The sequence below is a fragment of the Pipra filicauda genome, unplaced genomic scaffold (assembly GCF_003945595.2).
Source record: "Pipra filicauda isolate LSUMZ 115617 unplaced genomic scaffold, ASM394559v2 scaffold266_size1643727_pilon, whole genome shotgun sequence".
In the NCBI taxonomy this organism is placed as follows: Eukaryota; Metazoa; Chordata; class Aves; order Passeriformes; family Pipridae; genus Pipra; species Pipra filicauda.
The window spans coordinates 1,336,502-1,362,557 of NW_024104383.1; the positions used below are offsets into that span (position 1 = coordinate 1,336,502).

A 26,056-nucleotide genomic window follows, 5' to 3' on the forward strand; every position below is an offset into this window, starting at 1 on the left:
TGGCCCCCAGCATCCTCTGAGCATCCCTGAGCGTCCCTTGCATCACAGAGCATCCCGAGCATCCCTGAGCATCCTCCTTGCTACCTGCGGGATCCTCCCCGTGGCCTTGAGCATCCTCTGAGCATCCCTGAGCGTCCCCCGCAACCCGGAGCATGCCGAGCATCCTCCTTGGTCCCTGCGGCAAAGCATTCCAGACCATTTGCCGTGGATCTGCCGGGCTGCTTCCTTTCCTCTTCTGCCACTCAGTTCTTAAAGACCATGAATTTTGCCATCCCAGTCAGGTGACTTTCTCCCCCCAGATTCCTTAATAAAACCAAGCAGGTCAAGTTTATGGTCACCAAGGAGCAATTCCAGCTCCTCCTGTCTGTTAGCTGAGTTCTTGGCTTTATACATTGAACGAGGACTAAATAATCTCTGGGTTTTTTCAGTAACTTGATTAATTTTATTCTCAGCATCTTCCATGCTCCTGTGTGCCCATTTAAAATCACAGAATCGTTTGAGTTGTAAGTGACCCTAAAGGCCATCTATTCCAACCCCTGCCATGGGCAGGGACACCTTCCACTAGCCCAGGTTGCTCCAAGCCCCGTCCAACCTGGCCTTGGACACTTGCAGGGATGGGGCAGCCACAGCTTCTCTGGGCAGAGGTTGATATTTCTCCTTGTTGGTACTATTTTAACATGTTCCAAGGGAATCAGGCCAGGCACCTTCTCATCCTTGGGATCCTCAGCCCTTCACCATCCAGCCCCATCTTCTCCCGCCCAACAAGCATAAGTTCCCAGTGGAAGTTCTCTCCACCAGCCCAGCTTGCAGACGTTGGTGTTCTGTGACCCTCCACTCCTGGGGACGTGTTTCCAGGCTCATGTTGGGGACAGAGCCGTGCTGGAGACCCCTTGGAGAGAGGGATCCCAGCCAAGCAACATCCTCCTCCTGCAGGAACCAGCCCCTTGGCCAGGCAGGGATCAGAGAGTGCGGGGCTGGCAGATGGAGAAGGAGAACAATCCAAAGCAACCATAGGGAGGTGTCAGATGGTCAGTGAGGATCCTCATGATTTTCCTCTTCCAGGAAGGCTGGGAGTGAGTGCAATTCCCAGCTGGTAAAACAGGGACCCAGAATTTCTGGAGTGGATGCTGGAAGTTACGTTTGTGCAGAGCACAACTCATTCCTGTAATGAACCAGACCAGAGTCAAACTCATCCATAGCCCAAGTTCTTGGAAGCACCCAGGTTTACGGTAAGGACACGTCTTATTCTGAGCCAATCCCTGCTGAATGGGCTATTTTTGTCACCCTCTGAGTGCTCTGGGCATTAGAACAGCCTCACCACTCTCCTATTTAGTAGAGCCATTAATGAATGGCAGTGGTACAGCACACGGACCATCCCATCCCATCGTCCCCAACAATAGGACACATGCTGCCAGGTTTGTTCACTCCATAAAAGCCATAACACACCCTTCTCCTCACCAGAGATGGATCGATTGGGAAGCACCTGGAATCGATTGGGAATGCTCATCCTGGCTTGTTCCTGTCTCCTGTGCTCAAGGACACAGTCAGGTTTGTTCCACTGCAGCCACACTCCAACACGGGCTCAACCTTCCCACCCAGGAATGGAAGATTTTCCCATTCCCAAAGATCTGCCTGAAGTGTCCCTTACATGTGTTTTTGGCATAACTTGAATAAGTTGTCACGCTGATAAACTCTCCATGAACTGAACTCTTTCCTCCCAGTGCAGGGATTGATCCCCACAGTTGTGTCCTCAAGGCACCGAGATCCTTTGGGTACAGCGTGGCTCCGGATCTCTACCGGAGTGCAAGTTTCCTCTCCCAAGTATTTTTAAATATCTTTCAAATGAAACAGCTGATAAGCAATTTGAATTCTATTTATATTCTAAGTAACTAAAGGATAATTTTAGGATTCTTGTTCCCCTCGCAGAAGCCGATGCTGCCGCAGATTCCGTAGCACGTCAGCGGACACATGGCACCGTGCTGCTCCCAGGAGGTCTTGTGCCAGGAACTCCCCCAGAGGAACAAAATCCTGGTTATTTTGGGGAGATGAAAAACTTTTGAATGAGTCCTGGTTCCTATGGAAATCTACAGACTTCCCAGGACATTGAAGTATCAGCCCTATGGGTCGTTCCTATAAACTGCAGGTGCTCATCAACCCCGAGCAGGGGCCAGCTGACCCTAAGCCCTTTTAAAAACCCTATTTTAATGTTTTCACTTAAACCCAAAAAATTTTGGCCCCAAGATCAGATTTATCAACTACACAAACACTGAGACAAAATTTTGTTCAGCCACCCCAGTGCTCAGACAAACACTTAATGAGGTGAAGGGGAATGGGATGGATTGGGTTGGAAGGAACCTTGAAGTTCATCCAGTTCCTCCTCCTGCCACAGGCAGGGACACCTCCCACTATCCCAGCTTGCTCCAAGCCCTGTCCAACCTGGTCTTGAACACTTCCAGGGATGGAGCAGCCACAGCTTCTCTGGAAAACTTAACCATAGGGATTTAACTCTATGCTTCTGCTGTTGAAAGGATTTAAGCTTTCATTCTTTTCTGTTGGAACAAAATCTATCTTTTTGTAAGAGGGAGGCTCTGCTGCAGCTCCCCATCCCTCTGGATGCTCCAAGCTGAGGTATCAGAGCATGAATTGGGGTTTCCGGAGAACATCCCAAGGGACCCCAGGGCTGAGGGGTCAGAGGGGTGACCAGCTGGAGGCATCACATCTTCCCCCCCTGCAACAAACCCCACTGAGCTCTGTGAAGAGCCCTCTCCACCCGATTTAATTCCCGTGGTGCTCTCACCTCCCACCACACACATTACTGCAGCCACTCAGGATTTGTGGCTTTGGAGAATGATCTAAATGAATTTGATGTCCCAGAAAGAGGCACTTGAAAACTAAACCAGTGGGGTTTAATGACAGCATTTTCCCCAGTTTTATGATAATGACTCTGGTGTTTATTGCAAGGTTAGCGACTCAGCCGAGCAGGAAAACAAAGCAATCCAGAGGCCAGTGCTGGGATGGGGCCTCCGCACCCTTGGGCATTAATGCTTGTTCTATAAATGACATTCTCTGGCCATTTGGGATCTACAGCATGTCCCTGTGGGAGTATGAGAGGATGGGGGTGACATCAGTGGACATGAGGAGGTCCAGACCCTGCCCTCCTCCTCTGGGGTGCAGCACTGCAAACTCATCCAGCTTTGCTGATTGGGATCATCCTGTTCTCCAGGTTGAGAAACTGAGGCACGGAGTGTTCAGAGAGTTGCCAAAGACCACACAAGGTAATGGAAGGTTTGGCCAAGGAACGGAGCCTTCTGCTCCAAGGTCCTTCTCCCAGACACTGCCTGGCTCTGCCCTCCTGTGCAGATTGGAGAGACGGACACAACTCAGCCGAAAGAGGCTCCACCACCAGGAAGTCAGCTGGAGGCACAGACCTGGAGTTGGAGGCTGGAGCAGGGATGAGTTTTGCTCCCATCCCATCCCAGGCAGTGCCATGTGCACCTCGAGCCGGAGCAAAGCCGGCGCTGCTGCGGGCAGTTGACTTGGAGACCAGGTTGGAAGTCCAGCACCTGAGGGAGCTGGTACTGCAGATCCCACCTGGAAAGGTGACGTGATGAAGCTCCTGCCTGGCTCCAGGAGGTCACTGGACAGGTTTCCCACTGCTCCATCTCTGCCCACACGCCAAATTCCTGCACTTCCCCTCCTTGTCTGGGTTCACATCCCTGCTCCCTCCTGCATTACTTCAACCCGGGAGTGAGTGAAGTCTTAACGGCAAGAAAAAGATCTTCCCACATGTGTGGCTCAGCAAACCCTGATGTTTTGCAACACTCATCCCACTGCTGAGCCCCTGGGGAATCAGGAAGAGTGTTTTCATGGAGTGGGGATGAGGCACTCGGGGAGCAGGACCCAAACAGGCTCAGTCCCTTGGGTGCTGCAGTGACAGCATCGCAGAAAATCCAAGGAATAACAACCTTTGCCATTTTCTTGCATCTAGAGAGTGTAATAAACTCAGATCAGGGAGTGAGTTCTTCCCCCAGTGATTCAGAACGTGATTAAATGCTATTTCTCCCTTCTCCTGAAATAAAGGAGCTGTAACTGATACAAACAAATTACAGTTTCAAGCTGTGAGGCAGAAACACTTCGACTCCACAGATATTGGTGGCTCTGAAGAGAAAGAGGAAACAGTGAGTGGTGTTTCCTAGAGTTGCAGATCTTCATATTAAAGTGCACTAAATTAATTATTTCACTCCTAAGAAACTACTAATTCCTCACTATTTTTAGCCTCATGCACTATTTTAAGAGATTTTTTTTCCAGGGTCCAGTGACATGGAAGTTAAACAGCAGGCAGTGAAGTCTCCAAAGGATAATAAACTATCTCAAATTACTTTGCTAATGGAACAAAGAGTACTGTAAATGTCACACAGGATAGAACAAGAGCGGGAGAAACCTTTACATGAAACAATGGATCCATTAGCACTAAGTTGAGGGAAAAAAAGCCACAGACTCGTGATACTTGTGCAGAGTTTCATGGAGTTGCTTCTCCAAGCCAAGGGAACTTGTTTCCTCACTTGAATTCTGTGCTGAGCTCACACCACAATCACCCACACTCCCAAGGCATCGACCCTTTAGGATTTCAAAGCCCTTTACAGACAATAATTAAGATAATAATTAAGCCCCAGCTGAGTCAGTGGAATTATTTCTGCTTCCAACCAAGGAACAAATTGGGAATCACTGAATCACTGATGGGAGACCAAAACCAAACTGAGGTCCAGACCCACCAAACCCACGAAGGGCTCCTCACCTCTCCAGCTTAATGAAGTTGTCCATCATCCTGCAAGATGCAGGAATGACCCTTCACTTCTGGTGTGACTCATCAGCTGGAGAACCCAACAGTGGGGCCTGTTGGGTGAGAGGATGAACTGCGAGGCACCATTGCTTGTCCACCCCGCCCTGTGTTTTGCCTGTCCTGTGGTTGGCAGAATATTAAGAGTCTCTAAACATCTCAAGGGCTGCGGCAACGACATCACAGAGTGATTTGGATGTGACATAACACCACCAAGGAATCGTGATGAAACATTCCCGGTGATGTGGGATGACAGCGCTGCCTTAGGAAAGCAGAAGAGACAAAAATTTGAAAGGCAGGGAAAAGAGCAGGGAAAAAAGATGCCATGGGCTAGCATCTGTAATGCAAGCAGATCCCTCAGCCCCCTCCAGTCCGTGAGTCATTTTTTCTCCTGGAAGTAATTTCCAACCCCAGCCAGTTAATACCCAGATGTGTGAAGTGCAGAGTAAATTTGGCTCTGCTCTGAGGTGTTTGCTGTGAGGAGCAAGAGCTGTGAGAGGAATCTTTCATTTGACAGCCCCGAGATCCCTCAAGTGAAGCCCACACAGCCCCCAGGTGCTCTCCTGTTTTCCTGAGATTTAATTAGGTGAGGCTCTCCAGCACGCACTGTGTGAGATGATTGGAGGCTCAGAGGGGTGTAGGTGAGAACAAAATCTGTCTTCAAGTGAATCTGCGCAGGTCAAGGTTGGAAAAACCCTCAAAGATCCCCAAGTCCAACCATCAGCCAGCACCACCATTGTCACCACTCACCCAAGTCCTCAAGTGCCACATCAACATGTTTTCTGAACGCTTCCAGGGATGGTGACTCCACCTCTGCCCTGGGCAGCCTATTCCAATGCTTGACAACCTTTTCCATGAAGAAATTTCCCCTAATATCCAATTTAAACCTCTCCTGGAGCAACTTGAGGCCATTTCCTCTTGTCCTGTCAGTTGTTGCCAGGGAGAAAGAAGCCCAGTGTTACAATAAGTCCCACATTCCACAGGCAGTTCCTGCTGCTGCCTGTGATGTCCCTGTAGGTGGGAGATTGACACCTCCCTAAAACCTGGCAGCAGACAAATAAAATGGAATTATTCAGAGCAGAGTGGTCGGGCTGACAGGGCACCAACCAGGGCATTGAGAGCTCTGAGCTGCATTCCCAACACTGTCAGTTCTCTGCTCTCTGACCTCTCCAAATTCCCAACTCTTGGCATTGCTGGGTAGGGAAACAGAGACGAAAATGTGTCATGGCACAATCAGATCACCAGACGCTGTTTGCTGAGTCTTACACTGGGATGGCTGGATTAAATAGGGATAAAGTTCAGTCAGAGCTCAGCTCCACAGACTCTCCCGAGGCTCCCACCCTGCCCAGAGCATCCAAAGTGTCCAGCACAAGCTCTGGTCCCCATAGGAAACCTGGGGCAGGAGCAGCCCATCAACATGAGCTCCCGGAATGGGATGTGAAAATGGAGCTCTGTTCCTCGTCCTGTTCTGGGAATTTGAAAGCCTAAATCTGCTCCTTTCCTCTGAATTCCCACCCAGGGACTGTGTTTTCTGTCAGCTGCACTTACCCTGCTCTCATCCCCCAACAAGCTGCTGCTAAACTCCATCCCCAGAAAAATATTTATGGATGCCTTAAAATACAGCTCTGCTTTCCAGCATGTGTGTCTGCAAGGATCCTGCTCCTCCCTGATCATCCTCCCCCTCTTTAAGGAATCACTGCTTTCCAGGGAAGCTTGTATCACCAAATTATGTATTTTAGCAAATAAAGCTCTTGGAGGAAAATTCCCTCTTCAAATCCAGAGCTGTGCATCGTGTCTGTGGAGAAATCAAAGAACTGGGGGGTGTGTATGTCCCTCCATGACTCAACTTTTAAATAGAAAAACATGTTTTTGGTTAAAAAACTGGTGGACAAATAATGTGGTTAATAATGACAGGCTGGGATGTTTTTGAAATGCGGGTTGACTTCCTGTTAATCCCTCAGGTAGGGTTGTGGGTATATTTGATCCAAAATCTCCTGTGTCTGGGACAAACCCCACTGACCTCACAGCAACCCAAAATGCTGCTTTGAGCCTTCAGATCTGAGCCATAAAATCTGGTTGGGGCTGGGAATTCAAACCTGACTTCCAGTATCCAAAGAGAGCCCTCAACAAAGATGGAAAGGGACTTTGGACAAGGGCCTGGAGGGACAGGACAAGGGGGAATGGCTTCCCACTGCCAGAGGGCAGGGTTAGATGGGATATCAGGAATAAATCCTTCCCTGTGAGGGTGGGGAGGCCCTGGCACAGGTTGCCCAGGGAAGCTGTGGCTGCTCCATCCCTGCAAGTGTCCAAGGCCAGGTTGGACAGGGCCTGGAGCAACCTGGGACAGCAGAAGGTGTCCCTGCCTTTGACAGGGGATGGAATGGGACGGGCTTTAAGGTCCCTTCCAACCCAAACCATTCCAGGATTCCATGCAGGGAGGTACCTGTGAGAAGCCACTGCTCAGGAACTATCTGAGACTTACTTTCCTTAAAAAGAAACCCTAAAAAAATCATCACTTTTAGCAGCAACTTTGTCAAAGGAAGACAGATTTCCCTGTCACACCCTGAGTGTCTCAGCTGTCAATGAGCCGCATCGGCACCAAGCTGGGAATGGGAAATTAATCCAAGGCCTAACCTTTAGTTCTACACTTGGACAATATTTCACTGCTGAACTATAAATATTTGATCTGTTGCTCTTGTGAGTGGAATGGGCTTGTTGTGCTCATCTGCAGAGTTATCAATTATTCCAAAGTGTATTTATTGCTGATTAAATGACTTGAAAATGCCTTTCCCTGCAGTTATTATGTGATATTTAGCGAGTAAACATGGAAATTAACTATCCCAGAGTCAATATTAACCCTTTTTCTTGGGAAGGAAACCTTCCCTGCCTGACAACACATGGCACTAAGCACCAACTAAGATATTTGGAGACCAGTTAATTCTACATAATTCTATTTCTTTATGTTTTGGGATCACAGTCCATGCTAAGATCTGGCTTCCATTTGCAATCACTGGAGAAATAAACCAGCTTCTTTAAATCATCAGCAAAGAATGATTCAATGGCTGGAAAGAGGGTTATAAAAACCTCTCTGCACAACAAAATAAATTAATCTGCACCCATGACTCACAGGCACCAGCAGGATGGTTCTCCAGAAGGATGAGGAGCTGGAAACAGGCTTTGGTGAAGTTTGTTTGAATATTGGCTTTCCAGCAATTCTTTGTGCTGCTTGTTAAAGGTGGGGACACCAGGAGAGTGGGAATATCTTGTGTGATGGTGTTGAAATGGAATAGAGGAGGTTTTTTGGCATTTTACAGCTGTGGAAAGATGTGTCCCACCACTGGAAAAGTCATGGGATCAACAGAGATGCATTTGCAGGACATGGAATCACAGAATCATTTAGGTTGGAACAGACCTCCAAGACCACCAAGTCCGACCATCCCCCAGCACTGCCAAGGCCACCACTAACCGATGTCCCCATGTGGCCTTTAAATCTCTCCAGGGATGGGGACTCCACCCCTGCCCTGGGCAGCTGTGCCAGGGCTGGACGATCCTTTCCATGTAAAAATATTCCCAATATCCAACCCAAACCTCCCCTGTCACAACCTGATGCCGGGCCATGGAAGGGCTGTTCTGACCTGCTGCCTGGTGCTGTGGGGGAAGGACAGGAGGCAGGAGTTAAGGACACCCAACCATTGCCAGAGGCTGGGATTGGGGTTGGGTTGGGTCATCCCACGGTGGATGCAGAGGACAGGGCTGGATCTGGCCTCCAGCTGGCACTTCGAAAAATATTTTGAAGGTTCCCTCCAGCCCAGGCCATTCTATGATATCCTTACATGGGTTTTGATCCACAAAACTTCCTGGCTCTAGCTGTATATGGAGGATGAGACTGGCACGAGTTTCCAGTGCTGCTGGAAGTTCCCCTGGACTGTGAAGGGACACGGAACCTTCAGTGGTTTCCCCCTCAGACACCGATTATTGCAAATATCATCCGAGGGGCAGAAAAAGCCCCAGCTGAGGAGCTGCCAGTGCTGCTGCCTGCCTGGAAAACAGCAAGTGCTTCCCTTTGCCAGGAACATCACACCCTCACAGTAGGAAAAACACACTGCTATGCACACACTTCGCAGGATCAGTCTTTGGGTCAGGTCCTTGGCGCTCCTGGACTGGTGGGAAGCAACGTCACCGACCAGAGCCGAAATCTGAAAGGTCCCAACTCCCTCCCTGCCAAGCCTCTGTGTCCCCAGAGTCCCGTGATGAGTAATGTCCCTCCCCATCCCAATTCCTCAGGTGTGTTTATGATCCTGTGCCCAGCCACGGTGTCATTTCACAGCCAAGTGACACTTAAGGCAGCACATCCCTGCCAGCAGCCTCCAGCTCATTTCATGCTAATTGCTCTCCAAAATTGGGTGATGCAGTTTGGACATAAAAACATTTTCAACAGTATCATTAATTCGGGGAACATTTCCTGGAGTAATTACAGCCATCATCCTCAGTCATTCCTAATTATTCCATGCAGCCCCACCCAAACACACTTCAGGGTTGATTAGCGAGACGTGTGTTCCCCCACTCCACGCTCAAGTGGGATAAATGGGGCTCTTTAGGAAAAAGTAAATATTACCTGTTGTATCCAATGATCCAAAACGCTGAAATCCTTCATTATCTGCTCCCAAACACTTAGCAAACCTATTACTTAATTTATTTGATGGCACAGATGTTGTTAACTGGGGCTGCTGTGGGATGGCAATACGTCATGGGATCTTTTAATGATCTATTTGATGGGCTGCTTTGCCCTAAAATGATTGTTCATGGCTCAAAGAAAAGGAAGAACCAGTTTTAACTCAAATGACAAGGAATTCAGGGAAAAGACAGCAGGTCTGAATGGTAAAGATGCTCATCCAATCTTCCAGCCATAGGAAGATGCCAGGAATTTACTAGGAATTTCATCAGGAAGTGGAGTGACAGGACAAGGGGGAATGGCTTTCCACTGCCAGAGGATGGGGATAGATGGGATACTGGGAAAAAATTCTTCCCTGTGAGGGTGGGGAGGCCCTGGCACAGGTTGCCCAGGGAAGCTGTGGCTGCCCATCCCTGGAAGTGTCCAAGGCCAGACTGGATGGGGCTTGGAGCAACCTGGGCTAGTGGGAGGTGTCCCTGCCTTTGACAGGGGGTGGGACTGGATGGGGTTTAAGGTTCCTCCAACCCAAACCATTCCAGGATTCTATGACAGTGACCTCATCTCGGTCACTTAGTGGGAATCTGGGAGAAAAACAGATGGTAGATCCTAAAGTCTGAAAACCTCTGTCTGTTCGTCTGTGCTGTGGCCAAGCAAGCTTTTATCCTTGTGTGGGGTTTTTTTTCCCTTCCAGAGGAACTTGGCTGCTCTTAATGCATTTTTCCACGCTCCTGGAGCACCCTCTCCTGTCCAAGGAGCTGCAATTCCCATCTCTGTGTCCCAGCGACACAGAGACCTTTAAACCACGGGCTCAGCCCACAAGGCAGGAGCAGGAACCTGGACACATTTCCTCAGGTGTGTCAGTGTTAACTCAGCTCACCTGAACTCGCCCTGCACAGCTGGAACCTGGATACCGAGTGTGTGAGTCACAACCTGGAGCAAATAAAGGATTATTTACGTTAGACCGAGCTCTCAACACCCTGTCAGAGCCCTTTTGTAGTCCCGCTCCAATGGATCCAAAATCCTAATTTCGATAGTGTTTCAAGTGCATTTTTTACCCTTTTTTTTTTTTCTCCCAACCACACCCCATGTACCCGAGGTAACAAACACCTGGGTTATGACATTAAATCGAGGGGCAGAGCTGCAGGTCTGATGAATCCATGGGGCTCTTTGCACCCCAGGGGAGGTGTCTGGCCTGGAAAAATCCCACAGGAATCAGCAGCCCACAGTCTCCACTGTCCCCACAGTGCCAGCCCTGGGGGACACCGACCCCCTCACAGGGGTGGGCAGAACACCTGGGCCAGGCACACAGGGACGTGTGAAGGTTCAGGGCAGCACCCAGGGGGACAGGAATGGGGCTGGGAGCCCTCGTGTTCCCACATCCAGGGGAACAGGAATGGGCTTGGGATCCCTCATGTTCCCACATCCAGGGGGACAGGAATGGGGCTGGGATCGCTCGTGTTCCCACCTCCAGGGGTGCAGGGCACGGGGTGCCCATGCCCCCATGGCCAGGGGGGCCAGGAATGGGCTGGGGTCTTCCATGTCCCCACAAGTACGGGGGCTGTGATTTGAGGTCCCCCACATCTCCGCAAGCAGGGGTGACAGGAATGGCCCTGAGGTCCCTCATCTTCCCACAGCCAGGGGTGCTGGAGCAGGATCAGGGGTCCCCCCATGTCCCCAGAAACAGGGGTGCTGGGTTTGGGATCCCCCGTGTCCCCACATCCAGAGGTGACAGGAATGGACCTGGGATCCCCCATGTCCCCAGAGCCAGGGGGTCAGGAGCTCAGAGTTCCCCATGTCCTCACAGCCAGGGGTGACAGGAATGGACCTGGGGCCCGTGTCTCCACAACCAGGTGTGTTCAGGGAGGACCTGGGGACCCCAAATGGCCCCGAAGTCCTCCTCTCCGTCAGAGACACCATCGAGAGGGAGCCAGACCGGCCCTGCCAGAGGCGCTCCGGCCAGCGCATCTCTATGGTCACCGCGCCGCGTCTCTATGGCCGGGCGCTGGAGGCCCGAGCGGTGACGTCAGCGGCGTGGCGCTGCCGCCGCTGGGGGGCGGTTCTGGCAGCGCAGCTCTATGTCCCGGCCGCGCTGTGCGAGCGCGCCTCTCTATGGTGGTGCGGCGCTCTGGCCCGCGCTCGGTGGTGTGGGCGGGGCGGCGCGGGGCCGAGGCCGCCATGGCCGCCATGGCCGGCGCGGGGCCGGGCCCGGCCGAGGGGCCGTGTGTGCTGTGCTGCGGGGAGCTGGACGTGCTGGCGCTCGGCCGCTGCGAGCACCCCATCTGCTACCGCTGCTCCGTGCGGATGCGGGCGCTCTGCGGCGTCCGCTACTGCGCCGTGTGCCGGGAGGAGCTGCGGCAGGTGAGGCCGGGGCTGAGGGGGGAGCGGGGGGGCCTCGGCCGGGCCGGGCAGCGCTTCGGGCACGGGGCGGTCGGGAAAGGGCTGAGTGGGACCGACGGGGACGGAGCCCCGGGTTATCCGCCCTCCGCGCCGCTCCCGGGGCGCCGCCGCCGGTCGGGCGGGTGGGAAGCGAAATAATGAGAAAATGGAGTTTAAAGTGGATATTTTTTGGGTTTAAGTCAGCAGGGCTCGCTCTGCCAGCGCAGGATGGAGCCTCTGCTCCCTGTCCCAGGAAGCGTCTGCTCTTAGGAGGGCTCATGGAATCCTGGAATGGTTTGGGTTGGAAGGGACCTTAAAGCCCATCCAGTCCCACCCCCTCTATGGGCAGGGACACCTCCCACTAGCCCAGGTTGCTCCAAGCCCCGTCCAACCTGGCCTTGGACACTTGCAGGGATGGGGCAGCCACAGCTTCTCTGGGCAACCTGTTTCTGGATTTGTAACGTAGTTTTTACTGTAAGAACTGAAACTTTTCTTGTGTTTTTGTGTCTCAGCCTCTCTGGGCTGGGACAGGTAACTCCAGCTGTTCCCCAAGTGTTGCTGTTTCCCCCGTAATTCCCAGACTGGGAATGAGTGCTGGAGCAGTGGTAGGTGGCTCCTGAAGGATTTATACCTTGAACAGCTGCAGCCTCCGGAGTCCAGCAAGAGCAGGGAGGATCCCGGGCACGTGGCACAGATAATTCGGGAAGTGTTGTGGTGTTTTGTTCCTTGCCTTCCCGGGAGTTAAGAAAAGAAGAGACAGTGGTTTCCCAGTCAGACTCTGTGTAATTGAGTCCCTTGGAGACTCCAGGTTTCCCTGTGATCCCACAGGAAATGGGGAGGAGCCGAGTGCAGGGCTCCTGGCAGGCATTCCCTGTGGGAAGGCTTCGGTTGGTTGAGGGTATTTACTCTCGGCGCAGCTGTTGGAGCAAAACAGACCAGAAACGTTTCCTAATCTCGTTCAAAATCCAAAGGCCAGGCTGGTCCAATCCACGTTTCCCGGGCAGCTGATAAGGACAAGTCCCGTTGGCTTCGGTGACAGTGCCTGGGGGTGGTGACAGCTGGGGCTGGCACAGGGCAGGTCCCAGAGTTTGCCTGGAATCCCAGAGCCCCTGCAGGCTCCTTGGGATCCCAGAGCTCCTGCTGATCCCAGTGTTGTGTCCCACAGGTGGTTTTTGGGAGGAAGCTCCCATCCTTCTCCTCCATAGCCCTTCATCAGCTGCAGCATGAGAAGAAATATGACATTTATTTCATGGATGGGGAGGTCTATGCCCTGTACAGGTGAGCTCTGGCCCCTCTCTGGCATGTGGCAGGAAGTGTTTGGGAGGGCAGGGTGCTGTGGTTTCCTGGGAATGGAGGTGCTGGGTACGTGAGTCACCTGCTGGGCACGTGTTTGGGCAGGTGAGAGGCTGGAGCAGGGCAGTGGAGGGAACACTCACAGCCTCTCAAGGCTGGAGTGCTGCAGCTGTCAGTAAAAGTCATTTTTTGCACCTTCAGCAGCAGCAAACTTGCTGAAAACCTTTCCATTCCTTGCATGGCTGCTGTGGAAATTGGTGAAGGCATAATTACTATTAGTTGTGTATTAATATCTGCAGGTGCCAATAAAATTACTCTTATATATATTGCTGGGCTAATTAAGGACTTACCCAGCCCAGTTGTGCCAAGTATTATATGAAGAGCAATCTTGGCTTTTACAAAGATTTTATTCTGAATGAGGGAGAAAAAGGGTGAAGTGAAAAACCAATGGAGAGTAAAACTGTGTCATAAGCATCACGTTCCACAAGTATTTTTCATAATATGCTTAATTAGGAGGGTTTAAGATAATTAAAAGCACCTACAAGGAAAGAAGTGTGAAAAAGATGAAGCCATGCAGGCATTGGAACCTTTTTCTTGGAGAATTGGGCATTATATCCACCCTGGTTTGGGCTAAGGATGTAACTTTGATACATGTACAATTTTACATGGTGTCATATTTATGGAAATGAGGGAGTGGGAGTCTCCCACTGAGACCAGTGCTCTGGCAGAGTTGGAAACCCCTGTGGGGTGGACTTTTTTGTGGTGTTTTTTTCCCCCTCCTTTTCTATTACAATTCTTTATCCCTTCCCACTGTATTCCTCAGTTTCTAGCGGTGGAAAGTGTAATGAAACTGGGTGTGAATGTTGCAGGAACCAGCTGGATCTCCAGTAAGCACAGGGATTGTTACAGTCCCCTCAGTTTTAGGGACAGTGTCATTCTTACACTGCTCAGCTCCTCTCCTGCAGTTGAAACATCGGTGTAATTTGGTTCCATCCCACTCCTGACATAGGACAAAATTCTTGGAATAAGCAGGACTCAAACCTCATTACAGATGCTGGAAGACCCATAAAGCTGGAGCCTTCTGCCAGGGACAGAATACTTGTGTTTTGATGGAGGTCTCGGGGTGCTGGGAGGGAACTGGCACATTTTTGGGAACTCTCTCCTCCCTTAGGAAGCTGCTGCAGCACGAGTGCTCCTTGTGCCCCGATGCCAAGCCCTTCAACACCTTTGCAGACCTGGAGCAGCACATGAGGAAGCAGCACGAGCTCTTCTGCTGCAAACTCTGTGTCAAACACCTAAAGGTGAGCTGGGCCTCTGCTGGGATGTGTGGGGAGGAGGAGGAGGAGGCTTTCCCTCCATGACTTCCCAGAGTACCTGGGGAGCTGGGAAGAAAGGAGGTGGCTGAGCAGCAGTTATTTTAGTTTCCTCTGCCTGCCTGCAGCGAGGCCAGTTGCTTTATTTGAAGTCTTTCAGCTTCCACAAACTGATTAATGAAGGAGGGCTGGAGGTTCTCCAGATTTTAAATTAAACCCCACGGTGGTGGTGCCACAGTTGGCGTGTGCCAGGTGAGCTGGAGTTTGCTGCCAGAAAGGATGGGATCCAGAAGGGAGCAGGTTGACCTGAGTGAACCCTATAAGATTGGGAACAGATTTGACTCTTTCCTGTGGTTGTGCAGTCCCCGGAGCTGATTGAAGGGAGGGAGGGCAGGACCCTGGGGAGGCATTTCATGGTCAGCGTAGCCAGCACTGAGAGAACTTGTTTGTCATTTTCTCTCCCAGAGAATTCACAAACAATATTAAAACTGTTGCTTTTTGATTTCAGAATATTGTAGAGATTTTTATTTCACTGAAAAAAATTCCACTGTTCCAAAGAGTTACTTGTACCCACTGAAAAGAAGCTCTTAAACTTGCAGAAGCTTCAGTCCATCAGCCCTGGCAAAGCTAAACAAACCTTTTCCCAGAGCAAGTTCCCAGGCCTTGTCTAGGCCAGAAATAAAGGATATTCTGTTGTCAAGGCTGGGTTGATCCTTTTGGCGTCTCCAGAACCTTCCTACCAAAATAGCTCACGTGTTAGTGGGGACAGAGGGTTGGCTTGTGATGCAGAATTTGTTCATCCAAGTGTCTACTCTGTAGCTATTTTGGGTGGTTGCTGTCTGAGGAAAGTAAAACAGCTCACTGGGGGTTTATGAGGCCTTTTAATTTGAGTATGCAAAATACTGTGTGCTCATAAATGCATACTTAGGATTTTCCTCCCCCAGAGATGATAATTTAGAGTTTGTTGCTGTATCAAAAAAAAAGTGAAAAGGGAAAAAAAGTTAATTAGATCTGTTTCCAGTGTACAAACTGAGAGAAATTCAAATTGGATTTAATTTGGATCCATCACTCGAATTGAAATCACCGAACACTTTAGGTGTTGGTGGTCAAACTGCATCTTTTTGAAGCAAGTCTTTGACTCCTCCAAACGGACGAGTTGGGCACAACCCCGGCTCGTTCCTGTCCTCAGTCCACAAGAGGTGCTGCGTTATATCTGTCTATCCATCCCTGCAGATTTTCACCTCTGAAAGGAAGTGGTATTCCAGGAAGGACCTGGCCCGGCACCGGATCCACGGGGACCCCGACGACACGTCCCACCGGGGGCACCCCCTGTGCAAGTTCTGCGACGAGCGGTACCTGGACAACGACGAGCTGCTCAAACACCTGCGCAGGGATCACTACTTCTGCCACTTCTGCGACTCTGACGGCGCTCAGGAGTACTACAGGTTGGGCACGAGCTCTTTCTGTGCCCTAAATTGTGGGGGGGGGAAAATTGCCTGGGTCTGCTTTGGATTTTAGGGAAAGTAGTGTTTGATGGCAGAGTGGAGGAATGGGAGCAGGTTGGCTGCAGTCTCTTGTTCCTCAGACAAACAGCCAAAATATTCACTTTGTGTCTAGTTCATGCCTTGAGGTTTTCTTCATTAACGTTAAGCATGGAAGGTTGTGCTTTGCAGCCTGACAGCAGCTGTTTGGTGTGGTACCTCCAGAGGTGGACAGGGAGAGAGGAAATGGCCTCAAATTGCACCAGGGGAAGTGTAGACTGGACATTAGGAATGTTTCATCATGGAAAGGGTTATCAAGCATTGGAACAGGCTGCCCAGAGTGGTGGTGGAGTCCCCATTCCTGAAGTGTTCAAAAAACATGTGGGTGTGGCAGTTGGGGACGTAGTGGTGGTGCTGGTTGATGGTTGGACTCAGGGATCTTAGAGGTCTTTTCCAACTTTAACAGTTCTGTAATTCCATGATTCTAATGCTCCAAAGTTCATGTGCAAAGGGGATAGGAGTAATTTTTTGTGTGAAATACGTGCCCTAAGCACAGCTGGGTGTGATGAGCATCCACCACTGGGTTTGGTTGGACATGTGGGCTGTGCCCTGTGGTCTGTGTTGGCCGTACAGAAGGGGTTTCACTGGAAGACTTCCCTGGGGGTATAACAAAAACCAACCACCCGCGTTTGTCAGCAAAAGAGTGGCCGTGTGCCACGGGAAGAAGGTGCTGGAGGGGTGTGAGCTCTGCGTTTTCCCCGCAGTGACTACGAGTACCTGCGGGAGCACTTCCGCGAGAAGCACTTCCTGTGCGAGGAGGGCCGGTGCAGCACGGAGCAGTTCACGCACGCCTTCCGCACCGAGATCGACTACAAGGCCCACAAGACAGCCTGTCACAGCAAGAGCAGGGCCGAGGCCCGGCAGAACCGCCACATCGACCTCCAGTTCACCTACACCCCCCGGCACCCCCGCAGGAACGAGGGTGAGCGGGGCACAGACGGAGCCCTTCCAGGGGCTGGGAAGGAGTTCCTCCCTGGGGGAGCGTGGCACAGGTTGCCCAGAGAAGCTGTGGCTGCCCCATCCCTGGAAGTGTCCAAGGCCAGGTTGGACGGGGCTTGGAGCAGCCTGGGCTAGTGGAAGGTGTCCCTGCCCATGGCACGGACTCGTTGAACCTTAAGTTCCCTTCCAACCCAAACCATTCCACTGCTCTGAGGGTTTTCAAGAACATCTGGTGAACATTTCATAGCCATGAAGAAATTCTTCCTGTTCATCCTGGAACAGGACCTGACAGGTTGTAGAGGTTGAAGGTGACCAGAACTTAACCAGACCAGGCCCTGGGCAACCTGATGTGCTTTTGGGTTGGCCTTGCTTTGAGTGAGGGGCTGGAGCAGGTGACATCCAGAGGTCCTTTCCTACCTGAATTGCTGTAGGATTTTTTCCCCCCATACATGGATTTAACAATGACACGTAATTTTAGGAAAAACTGCTGACTTAGTCATCAGAAAGAAATGAAGATAATTTGTTTGTACGAGTGTATTTTTGCATTTTTCAGGCAGAGTGTGATGGCCAGATTAGAGAAATAACTGAGAGTGATCAACCCTCCCTCCTGTTCAGGTGTTGTAGGTGCAGAGGACTATGAAGAGGTTGACAGGTACAACAGGCAAGGGAGGACGGGCAGGTTGAACGGCCGGGGGAGCCAACAGAACAGGAGAGGCAGCTGGAGGTACAAGAGGTGAGTAGCACAACATTGGGTGGAGTTTTACTCCTGTTCAGTGTTGTTTTTCACTTGCCAATTCACAATATTTTGGTGGATCTGTGGGAAGTGGGTACAAAATTTGGAGGCCTCCGTGGTGAATCTTTAGCTGGGAGTAGAATGAGCTTCCAGTCCAAGTCCGTGTGCTGGCTACAAGCTTGGTCAACATGGAATTACTTTGTGTGATGTTTCAGCTCAGGAAGCAAACAATGTGATCCTCAGCTTGTGGGTTAAATCAACTCAGAACCCTAAATTAATTTCAGCAGCTGTTTTTATGTAAACTTCTCTAAGTAGGATATTCTGAAATAGGTGATGAGTCTGTGCAGGTTTAATGGAGTTTTTGGTCTGGGTAGTCATGAAATTCCTGTTCTAAGGACTGTGCTTTTCATTGAACTAACACGTCTCCGTGTGACCAGAGTGCTTGGGAAAAGGAAGAGGGGGAAATATTGAAATGAAATTTTGCATTTCCGTGTCTCTTCCTCCACACCAGACCTGGGTGCTTTATACATCCTGCACATCTTATTTTCTTCTTTTTCTCGCTCGATGGGCAGCTGGTTCATTACTGGTGATTCCAGTGGGGAAAAAGTCCATCCCAAAACACTCCTGTGTTGGTGTTGTGTGTAGATCGTGTGTGTGTTGGGAGTTCATGACCAGCTGTGTCTCCAAGAGTTCCCATGGCCTCCAAAAATGATTCCATACGTTTGAAAATGAACAGGAGAGACAGGTGTCCCCTTCGTCCTTGGTGCTGTCTCTCCGTGTTCATATCAGTTCTGGCCTGGATCGTTATTCCCACACGGGGAACTTGGAAATGAAGGGGGGAATATTGTCTGGCCAGGGTGGACTGGAGTGGTGGGGCTGGTTCATCCTTCTCAGCAGGTGACAGCACAAGATCAGGGATGTCACCAGAGCTGGCACCAGTGAGGTGAGAGCTGGAGCGAGGCAGCTGCTCCGTGCTCCTTGCTGTTTGACCAAGGACATGTGCCCTGTCCTGCAGGGAAGAAGAAGACAGGGATGTTGCAGCAGCAGTCAGGGCGTCTGTGGCAGCCAAACGGCAGGAAGAGAAGAAAAGGGTGGAGGACAAAGAGGACGGCGGCAGCAGCAGGGGGAAGAAGGAGGATTTGAGGGATCCCGACGTGCTCGGCTCCAAACGTGTGCCAAAGGCTCCGAACGATGTGGCAGGTGAGTGTGGAACAGGTTCTGCAGCTGCAGGGAGCAGGGTTGGGGCTGCACATCAGCCTGGCACAAGTGGGAATCACTGTGCCTTGCTCCCAAGAGCTGCTGGATGTGGATGGAGCTCTGCAGAACCTTAAATCAGCGACAGGGATTTGCAGTGGGATGTGTCCCAGCAGGCTGGGCTCCTGCAGCAGGTTAGACCCGAGGTGGAGCTGGGTAGAAATATCAAATGCAGGTAACATACAACATGAGGTGATGGTACATCCAAATCAAGATAACCCAAGAAGGTAACATTTCCCACTCAAGCAGGAAGAACTGATTTTTGGGATGCTTGAGCTGAGTTTCCCCTTTTTTGAGAGCAAGTTATTGCCAGTAGAAGTTTGTAACTGGTGAAAGCAAACCTGACTCAGGTCCAGTTTGGGGCACATAAACACAATGCAGTGCTGTTTTGATATTACTGTTCGTCCAAATCCATTTTCCACTGTTTTATTGCTCCTGCAATAAGATTTTCACTTAAAGATTTTATGGAACTTCCTTAGGAGCTGGGAGCTGCTGGGAGCTCTGTGTGGTTAATGAGTACAGCTCATCTGGGGGGCCGGGCAGGGTTATCCCTTCCACCTTTTGCTGTTTGTGTCACAGCCATTACCAATCTGTCCCTGTACTCTGCAGCACAGAACTGGGATTTTAAGGCACATTAAACTGGGAATGAGCTGTGTTTCAGTGTAACACCACTGCCCAGGAACTAATTGCTGAGCAGTTTGGGCAGAGGTGCGAGAGGCTGCTCAGGGGAGCAGCTTTCCAGGTGAAGCAGCTTTGGCATAAATCAGTTGGAGCATGGAGGCTCTGCTGAACATCCTGACCCTGTGCAGGCAGCTGAGTGGCAACCTCAGGGTAAGACTGGGGGCATTGGCATCTCAGTTTCTAGAAGGTTCCCTCACTAAGTACTTCCCCTCCATGTTTTACTCACTTAAAGTATCATGAATTTCCTGTATGCCATGACATAATGGTGAATGCATTTAATTGAAGGAAATAGTGATGCATGGATTTCAGTCATTCTGGAATGTCAGTTAATGGCATCATCAGCTGCTGAAAATAGGACTTGGTAATGCTGCTGTTGTGTTCACTGGTAGCCCCCACTCTGCAATGAATGGGCTTGAGTTGAAAACATTTCTTTGCTCTTTTTGTCACTCTTCCAAAAGAAGCAGCTGCTAACGGTGCTCTCAGCCAAGACGACTTTCCAGCAATTGGCTCGCCAGCAGGACCTCTCCAAGGGTAAGTTTGTGCAGGGCTGCAGCAGTGAGAAAGCAGATTTAGAAGTTTATTTATGTCCTGCATTTCTGTGGAGAATAATATTGGGAGATCGATCTCTCAGTGCCTCCCTTGCCCATCCCCTCCTGCCTCGAGCTGTTTCTGTGCCGCTCACCTGTGGCACCGGCTGTTGCTGCAGCTCATGGCTTGGTCTTGGAATCATAGAATCATGGAATATCCTGAGCTGGAAGGGACCCAAAAGGGTCATCAAGTCCAGCTCCTGGCTCTGCCCAGGACAGCCCAACAATCCCACCATGTCCCTGAGAGCGTTGCCTTTGCAGGATGTGGCAGCTCGAATGTGCCTGTACCAGCTCTGGTCAAGGTGAGGGGTGATGAGACAGTGCTGATAACACAGCAAGGCTGGTGGCACTTCTTGAGGAGACCCATTGCAGGTGCAGTTGGTAACCCTGAGTGCATTTGTGTCCTGTTAAAGCTGGGTCACTTGTGCCACCCTTAGTAACAGTTTGAGGAAAGGTGTGGAGAGTTGCGGGGCTCGTGTTGCCCGTTGGGGTTGTGCTGCCGTAACAGGGTAACCCCAACCTCTCCCCTCCTCACAGCTCTGCCCAGCCAGCACTGGTTAAGCTTAAAGAAGAAGATTTCCCAAGCCTGTCATCCTCTGCAGCTCCCACCATCTCGTCTGGGATGTCTCTGACATACACAGCGACTGCAAAGAAAGCGGCCTTCCAAGAGGAGGACTTCCCAGCCCTGGTGTCCAAAATGAAGCCCAACAATAAGACAGTAACTAACATCACATCTGCGTGGAACAACGGTTCCAGCAAAAACGTGGTCAAAGCCATCACCAACCCCTGTGTCAGCCAGCCAGCCAAAAAACCATCCTTGAACACCTCGAAGGGAAGTAAGAAGAGCAATAAACTCTGTGAGTCGGACGACGAAGACGGCGGCGGTGGCTTGACCACCCAGGAGATCCGGAACACGCCGACCATGTTCGACGTCTCGTCCTTGCTGGCGGCTTCTACCTCACAGACTTTTACGAAAGTGGGCAAGAAAAAGAAGGTGGGGGTTGAGAAGCAGAGACCGTCGTCCCCACGCCCGTCCCCGGACACGGCGTTCCCCAGGCCATGCGCGGAAAAGCCCCCGGAAGCAGAGCAGCCCTCCAGGGTGTTCCCTGCTCCCCATGGCCCTGACAGACCCACAGCTGTCATGAATGGTCACTCGGAAAAGTCCTCAGCGGTCTGTGGTACACCCAAAGAGCCCCCCGGCCTTAAAAAGCCCACAGTGACTAACAAATGCCCTTTACCTCAGGAAGACTTCCCAGCTCTTGGGAGCTCAGGATCAGCCAGGATGCCCCCGCCACCAGGTAAGCACAGAGGGAGTCACAGAATCCTGGAATGGTTTGGGTTAGGAGGGGTCTTAAAGATCATTTCATTTCACCTCCCTTCCATGGGCAGGGACACCTTCCACTAGCCCAGGTTGCTCCAAGCCCCGTCCAACCTGGCCTTGGACACTTCCAGGGATGGGGAAGCATAGCCAGCTTTGCTTGGAAGTGACTTAGAGAAACATGGCCCGTGGATGTGCTGTATAAGTCTCCTTCTGGCTCTCGTGTGAGGTTCTGCCACCAGGTTGGGCTCTGGAGGTAAAGGCAGCCTGGGTGACACAAGGGGGCTGGAATGTCCTCTGGGAATCCTGGCTAAAGCAGTGGCAGTGTTGGGACACCTCTGTCCCACACAGCTGGAGGTGTCTGGTCACTGGGGTGGCTCATGGATGAGCAGCTGGTTTTCACCTGTCCCTGCTCTTCTTGGAGCTGTTGTGCTTGGGAGGCCGCTGTGGGTGAAGGGGATCTGGCAGTGTCCTGTGCCTGCTGACACTCCTCAGTCGGCTTCCTTGGCTGCTTCCTCCCGTGTTTGCAGAGGTTTCCTGCCCTGCTTTTAGCCATGACCTTGTAAAAGTGGAGAGACAGCAACAAGCGTGACTTGGAGTGGTTTTAATGGAGGTGGCACCGCTGTTCGTGCTGCTCTGCAGCTCCTGCTGGGGGAGAGGCCAGGCCTGGTGCTGCTGTGCCTCCTCAGGTGATTTCTGTTCACTTTAATAATGCAAAAGTGTTTTTCATTGTGACTTTGAGTGGGCTTTAAAAACTATTTTCCATTGAAAAAGTAAATGAATAATTAAAGCGCTTTCTGCGTAGAGGAACATCAGCCACCCTGAAGTGCTTCTTGAAGATTTCCGCCTCTGATTTTTAGGTTTTCTCCAATATAGTCATGTCTGCACTGCAGCTTCTTGGTGCTTCTGCAGAGTGTGGCAGACACTGGTGTGAGTTTTAGCTGGAGGGGGGTGTGTGTGTTCTAACTCCTGCCCCTTCCCTGTTCCCCCCAGGCTTTAACTCCGTGGTGCTGTTGAAGAACCCTCCTCCGCCTCCGGGCCTGTCGGTGCCTGTCAGCAAACCCCCCCCGGGCTTCGCTGTCATTCCATCCACCAACATCTCTGAACCTGTCACTACAGCTCTGAAAGAGTGAGTAAATAACTCCTGGGAGTGAGTTATGTCCCACAGTGCACCTCAGTTCTGTCAGGTGGGCTTCAAACAGCGCAGGGAACACTCGGGGTTACTCTGAGCGGGGCCAGCTCGGTGAAGATTCCCATTGGGAAGTCCTGGGGTGTTTGTGGGCTGGATTCAGGAGAGTTGTGTAAAAGAAAACAGCCCTGTGTAGCTGCAGCTGAGGAAGTGAAAACCTGTGCAGTGTGGCTGCTCAGACTTTGGTCTATTTTAGATTTATTTGGGAATCTGCAGCTTCAACATATTCCTTCACCTTGCCATCGATTCTGTCGGAGTCCCAGCAGCAAAGTGCTGAGGCGTGTTCTCCTTGGTGACCTTCACTGCCCTGATTCTTCCCAGTAGCTGCTCTCTGGTCTTTCTGGGATAGAAAGAGGAGTTTGTGAGAAAAGGGGAGGGGAAACTGTGCCAGTTAAATACAGGACCTGCATTATCTGTCGGTTTATTCGTGGTGTGGTCTTTGCCCATGTCTTTTTAGTGAACTCCCCTTACAAAGCAGCTCATCAGGACCGTGTTAAATTTGGATTTTACATATTCTGTCTATGTAAAGCTGGAATCTGATACAGAAATCCCATATTTTATCCTGGCAAGACAGCTGTGTGCAGCTCACAGTAGTGCATGTGGAGCTGGGTGGAGGAAGGACATGCAGCCTGTAAACCAGAACAGCCTTGGGATTTATGTTCCAGGGCACTTTGCTGTGACACAAACCAACGTCAGAGTCACTTTTGGTGTTTCCCAATGCAGGCCAAAACCCTGTCATGGATCATACTTGATACCTGAGAACTTCCAGCAGAGGAACATCCAGCTCATACAATCCATTAAAGAATTTCTTCAAAGCGACGAGTCCAAGTTCAATAAATTTAAAACTCATTCTGGGCAGTTCAGGCAGGTGAGTGGGTTCCCAAAACCTCCCTCTCTGGGAGACCTGAATCCCAGTGGGATTTTTGAAGAGATCTGTGTATTTCTAATCCTCCTCCCATGCTGTTGCCTGCAGGGTGTGATCTCTGCAGCACAGTACTACAAGAGCTGCCGAGAGCTGCTGGGGGAGAACTTCAAGAAGATATTTAAGGAGTTGTTGGTGCTGCTGCCGGACACGGTGAAGCAGCAGGAACTGCTCTCTGCTCACAACGACTTCCGAGTCAAGGAGAAACAAAGCTCCAACAGGCCCAAAAAGAACAAAAAGAACGTTTGGCAGGTGGACTCCCCCGTGGACCTCGACTGCTACATCTGCCCCACGTGTAAGCAAGTGCTGACTCAGCAGGACGTGGTCACCCACAAAGCTTTGCATATTGAGGATGAGGAGTTCCCTTCCTTGCAGGCAATCAGCAGGATCATCAGTTAGCTTTCCTGAGGGCCCACGCACCAGGCTCTGGCTCTGGAGATGCACTTTTGGAATGAGGTTTGGCAGCGTAGAGTGGCTGAGGGCCGGTTGAGTCAGTGAGGAGCAGGTAATTTGGGGAGCCCTCTCGGGGCAAAGGGATCATGGGAATGTGCTGGAGCTCATCCCTCCCACAGTCTGAGCTCCCAAAATCTGGGGTAGGGTTAGGCTGAGCCGCAGGGTGGGCAGGCAGGGGCTCCTTCCTCCTGGAACATGCAATAGCTGGGAATCCTTTCTGATCTGCAGACTGACAGGGGACACGATAGGGGAATAAGTATCTGGTTTGGGGGTTTCTTTCTGGTTTTGGGGTGGGGGAAGATTAGGGAATCACTGAAATGAACAGAAGTGGCTTCCCTTATAACATTCTGATTTTTTTGTGCTATTTCAGTGAAGATCACACTAGTCAGGGGTACAAAGGTGCAGGAAAGATGCTGCTCACTGGTGTGACCAGGAGCGCTGCAAACACTGGGCTGCAGAGTTTCCTGTCTGCAAACAGAGTCCATTCTGCTGCTTGAAGAATTGGGCTGGTCTGTGCAAGATTTGAAGTTGCCTCTGACCTTTTCTGTAACATGTTCTTTCAAGAAACTGATTTTGTAGCCCTGCATGTACAGTAACAGCATTAAGGCTTTACTCTGTGTAAAGCACACGGGAATTTTATTTAATGACTGCCATGTTTCTAATTTCTTGGTTGTATTACTGGTGGGAGCTCCCAACAGCATCCTGGGACATTAAATGCTGCTGATCACTGACCATGTTTTCTGCAGTGCCTTTAAGTGCATTTCTCTGACACCTGCACCTCCCTCGGTGACACCAGGCTGATGTAGCTTTGCTCATGTTTTTTGGCATCCACAAATTCCACCTCCTCAGAGGAAGAGGGGGAATCTCTTCATCCTGTGAGGTGACTCCTCCAGCAGCAGCTCTGAGGTGCCGGAGTGCCAAGAGCCCTCCCTGCCGTGCACTTCCATGGCTGTAGTTCAGTGTCTGACCCCTCCCATCTCCAGGTTTAGTTATTTTTAACATGCAGGAATAAAGCTGAAATTAATTTATGTAATTTTTAGTGACAAAACACAGCTTTTCTAGAGGCATCATTTCCATGAAATCAAGCTCAGAGTTAGTCCTGCTACAGCCACTTTTCCTTGCCTTACAAGTTATTTTTGCTTGCTCAGGCTGCAAAGTGCTTCGGGTTTCTTTTCTGGGTATTTAAGACTCTTTTGAACACCTGAACGTGTTGTATTTGGCCCCAAATGGGGCTGGGGAGGATGACTTGCCTGCATGGCTGTTCAGACACTGCATGAGCACATGAAGAGTCGGGACATGTCCCTGTTGCTGCCTCAGGTGGGACCCTGGATCCGAGCGGGACGCGATGCCCGAGGCACAGCCACCCCACAGGGCTGGGGGGGATGTGGGGGGTGCCAGCTGCCCCCACCACTTCAGTCAGCTCCTCTCCCATCTTTGGTTTGTAAAGTTCAGGGGGCTGAGATGCATCTTCCCTGCAGCAGGATCTTCCCTCTTCCCTTGGTTTTCACTCTTTCTCTGTCAGCAGCTCCCTGGTTCCCTGGGCTGGTGCTGCTGGGAGTTCCCTCGAGGCTCTGGATCTCCAGGGCCTGCTCTTGCAGTTTCCTTGTTTCTTGTGCTCACCTGATTAAATAAAGTTATTACCAAATTTTTTTTCTATTCATTTTTAACTCTTTATTGAAAATAAGTTGCAGTTGGTTACACGGACACCGAAAATACAGAATCACAGATTGTTCTCTGAAAAGATATTTTTATATATATAATATATACAAAATTGTAAACATTTTAAACTTATTTCCATACACAGTCCACTTTTATACTACACTGCACAGAGGTTAAGTGACAACTGCAACTCCTGGAAGCGTCTGCTCGGACAGAGGTATCTGCAAAGAAACTGAACTTCCCAAACCACAGTTGGGATCTGTTGGAGATTAAAACTCTTAAAGGATCT

General features: G+C 50.8%; 2 protein-coding genes across 11 annotated transcripts; one reads left to right on the plus strand and one right to left on the minus strand.

The window, feature by feature from the left end:
* Positions 1 to 1,857: 1,857 nt before the first annotated feature.
* LOC113995764 lies at positions 1,858 to 11,452 on the minus strand. Of its 8 annotated transcripts, none has more exons than XR_005563920.1 (3): positions 11,335 to 11,452; positions 10,387 to 10,439; positions 1,858 to 2,028 (listed from the first exon to the last, which is right to left on the minus strand). XR_005563920.1 is itself a non-coding variant. In XM_039382382.1 (3 exons), exons 1-3 carry the CDS (start codon positions 11,424 to 11,426, stop codon positions 1,890 to 1,892), a joined length of 369 nt encoding a protein of 122 aa, XP_039238316.1. In that variant the 5' UTR covers positions 11,427 to 11,452; the 3' UTR covers positions 1,858 to 1,889. The 8 variants fall into 8 exon arrangements, 1 of the variants encoding a protein (XP_039238316.1); XR_003543520.2 differs by having other exon boundaries at positions 11,312 to 11,452; XM_039382382.1 differs by having other exon boundaries at positions 11,250 to 11,452.
* A 133-nt stretch (positions 11,453 to 11,585) lies between these two features.
* ZNF598 (zinc finger protein 598, E3 ubiquitin ligase) lies at positions 11,586 to 25,764 on the plus strand. 3 transcript variants are annotated; one of them, XR_005563900.1, is made up of 13 exons: positions 11,586 to 11,867; positions 13,051 to 13,163; positions 14,350 to 14,479; positions 15,725 to 15,936; positions 16,737 to 16,954; positions 17,587 to 17,704; positions 18,720 to 18,904; positions 20,098 to 20,170; positions 20,764 to 21,524; positions 22,538 to 22,673; positions 23,457 to 23,601; positions 23,707 to 24,160; positions 24,479 to 25,764. XR_005563900.1 is itself a non-coding variant. In XM_027736093.2 (12 exons), the coding sequence occupies exons 1-12, from the start codon at positions 11,619 to 11,621 to the stop codon at positions 24,052 to 24,054; spliced, it is 2,688 nt and encodes an 895-aa protein (XP_027591894.2). In that variant the 5' UTR covers positions 11,586 to 11,618; the 3' UTR covers positions 24,055 to 25,764. The 3 variants fall into 3 exon arrangements, 2 of the variants coding, with proteins under 2 accessions (XP_027591894.2, XP_027591895.2); XM_027736093.2 differs by having other exon boundaries at positions 23,707 to 25,764; XM_027736094.2 differs by having other exon boundaries at positions 11,633 to 11,867; positions 20,101 to 20,170; positions 23,707 to 25,764.
* The last annotated feature ends 292 nt before the right edge of the window (positions 25,765 to 26,056 follow it).

Coding starts and splice junctions, on each gene's coding strand:
- ZNF598 (XM_027736093.2), top strand. CDS start 11,619: ATGGTGGTGCGGCGCTCTGGCCCGCGCTCGGTGGTGTGGGCGGGGCGG. Junction 14,480..15,724: donor TCTGTGTCAAACACCTAAAG/GTGAGCTGGGCC, acceptor CCATCCCTGCAG/ATTTTCACCTCTGAAAGGAA. Junction 23,602..23,706: donor ATTCTGGGCAGTTCAGGCAG/GTGAGTGGGTTC, acceptor TGTTGCCTGCAG/GGTGTGATCTCTGCAGCACA.
- LOC113995764 (XM_039382382.1), bottom strand. CDS start 11,426: ATGGTGTCTCTGACGGAGAGGAGGACTTCGGGGCCATTTGGGGTCCCC. Junction 10,440..11,249: donor GGGGACATGGGGGATCCCAG/GTCCATTCCTGT, acceptor TATTTGCTCCAG/GTTGTGACTCACACACTCGG. Junction 2,029..10,386: donor GCTGTGCAGGGCGAGTTCAG/GTGAGCTGAGTT, acceptor CAAAATAACCAG/GATTTTGTTCCTCTGGGGGA.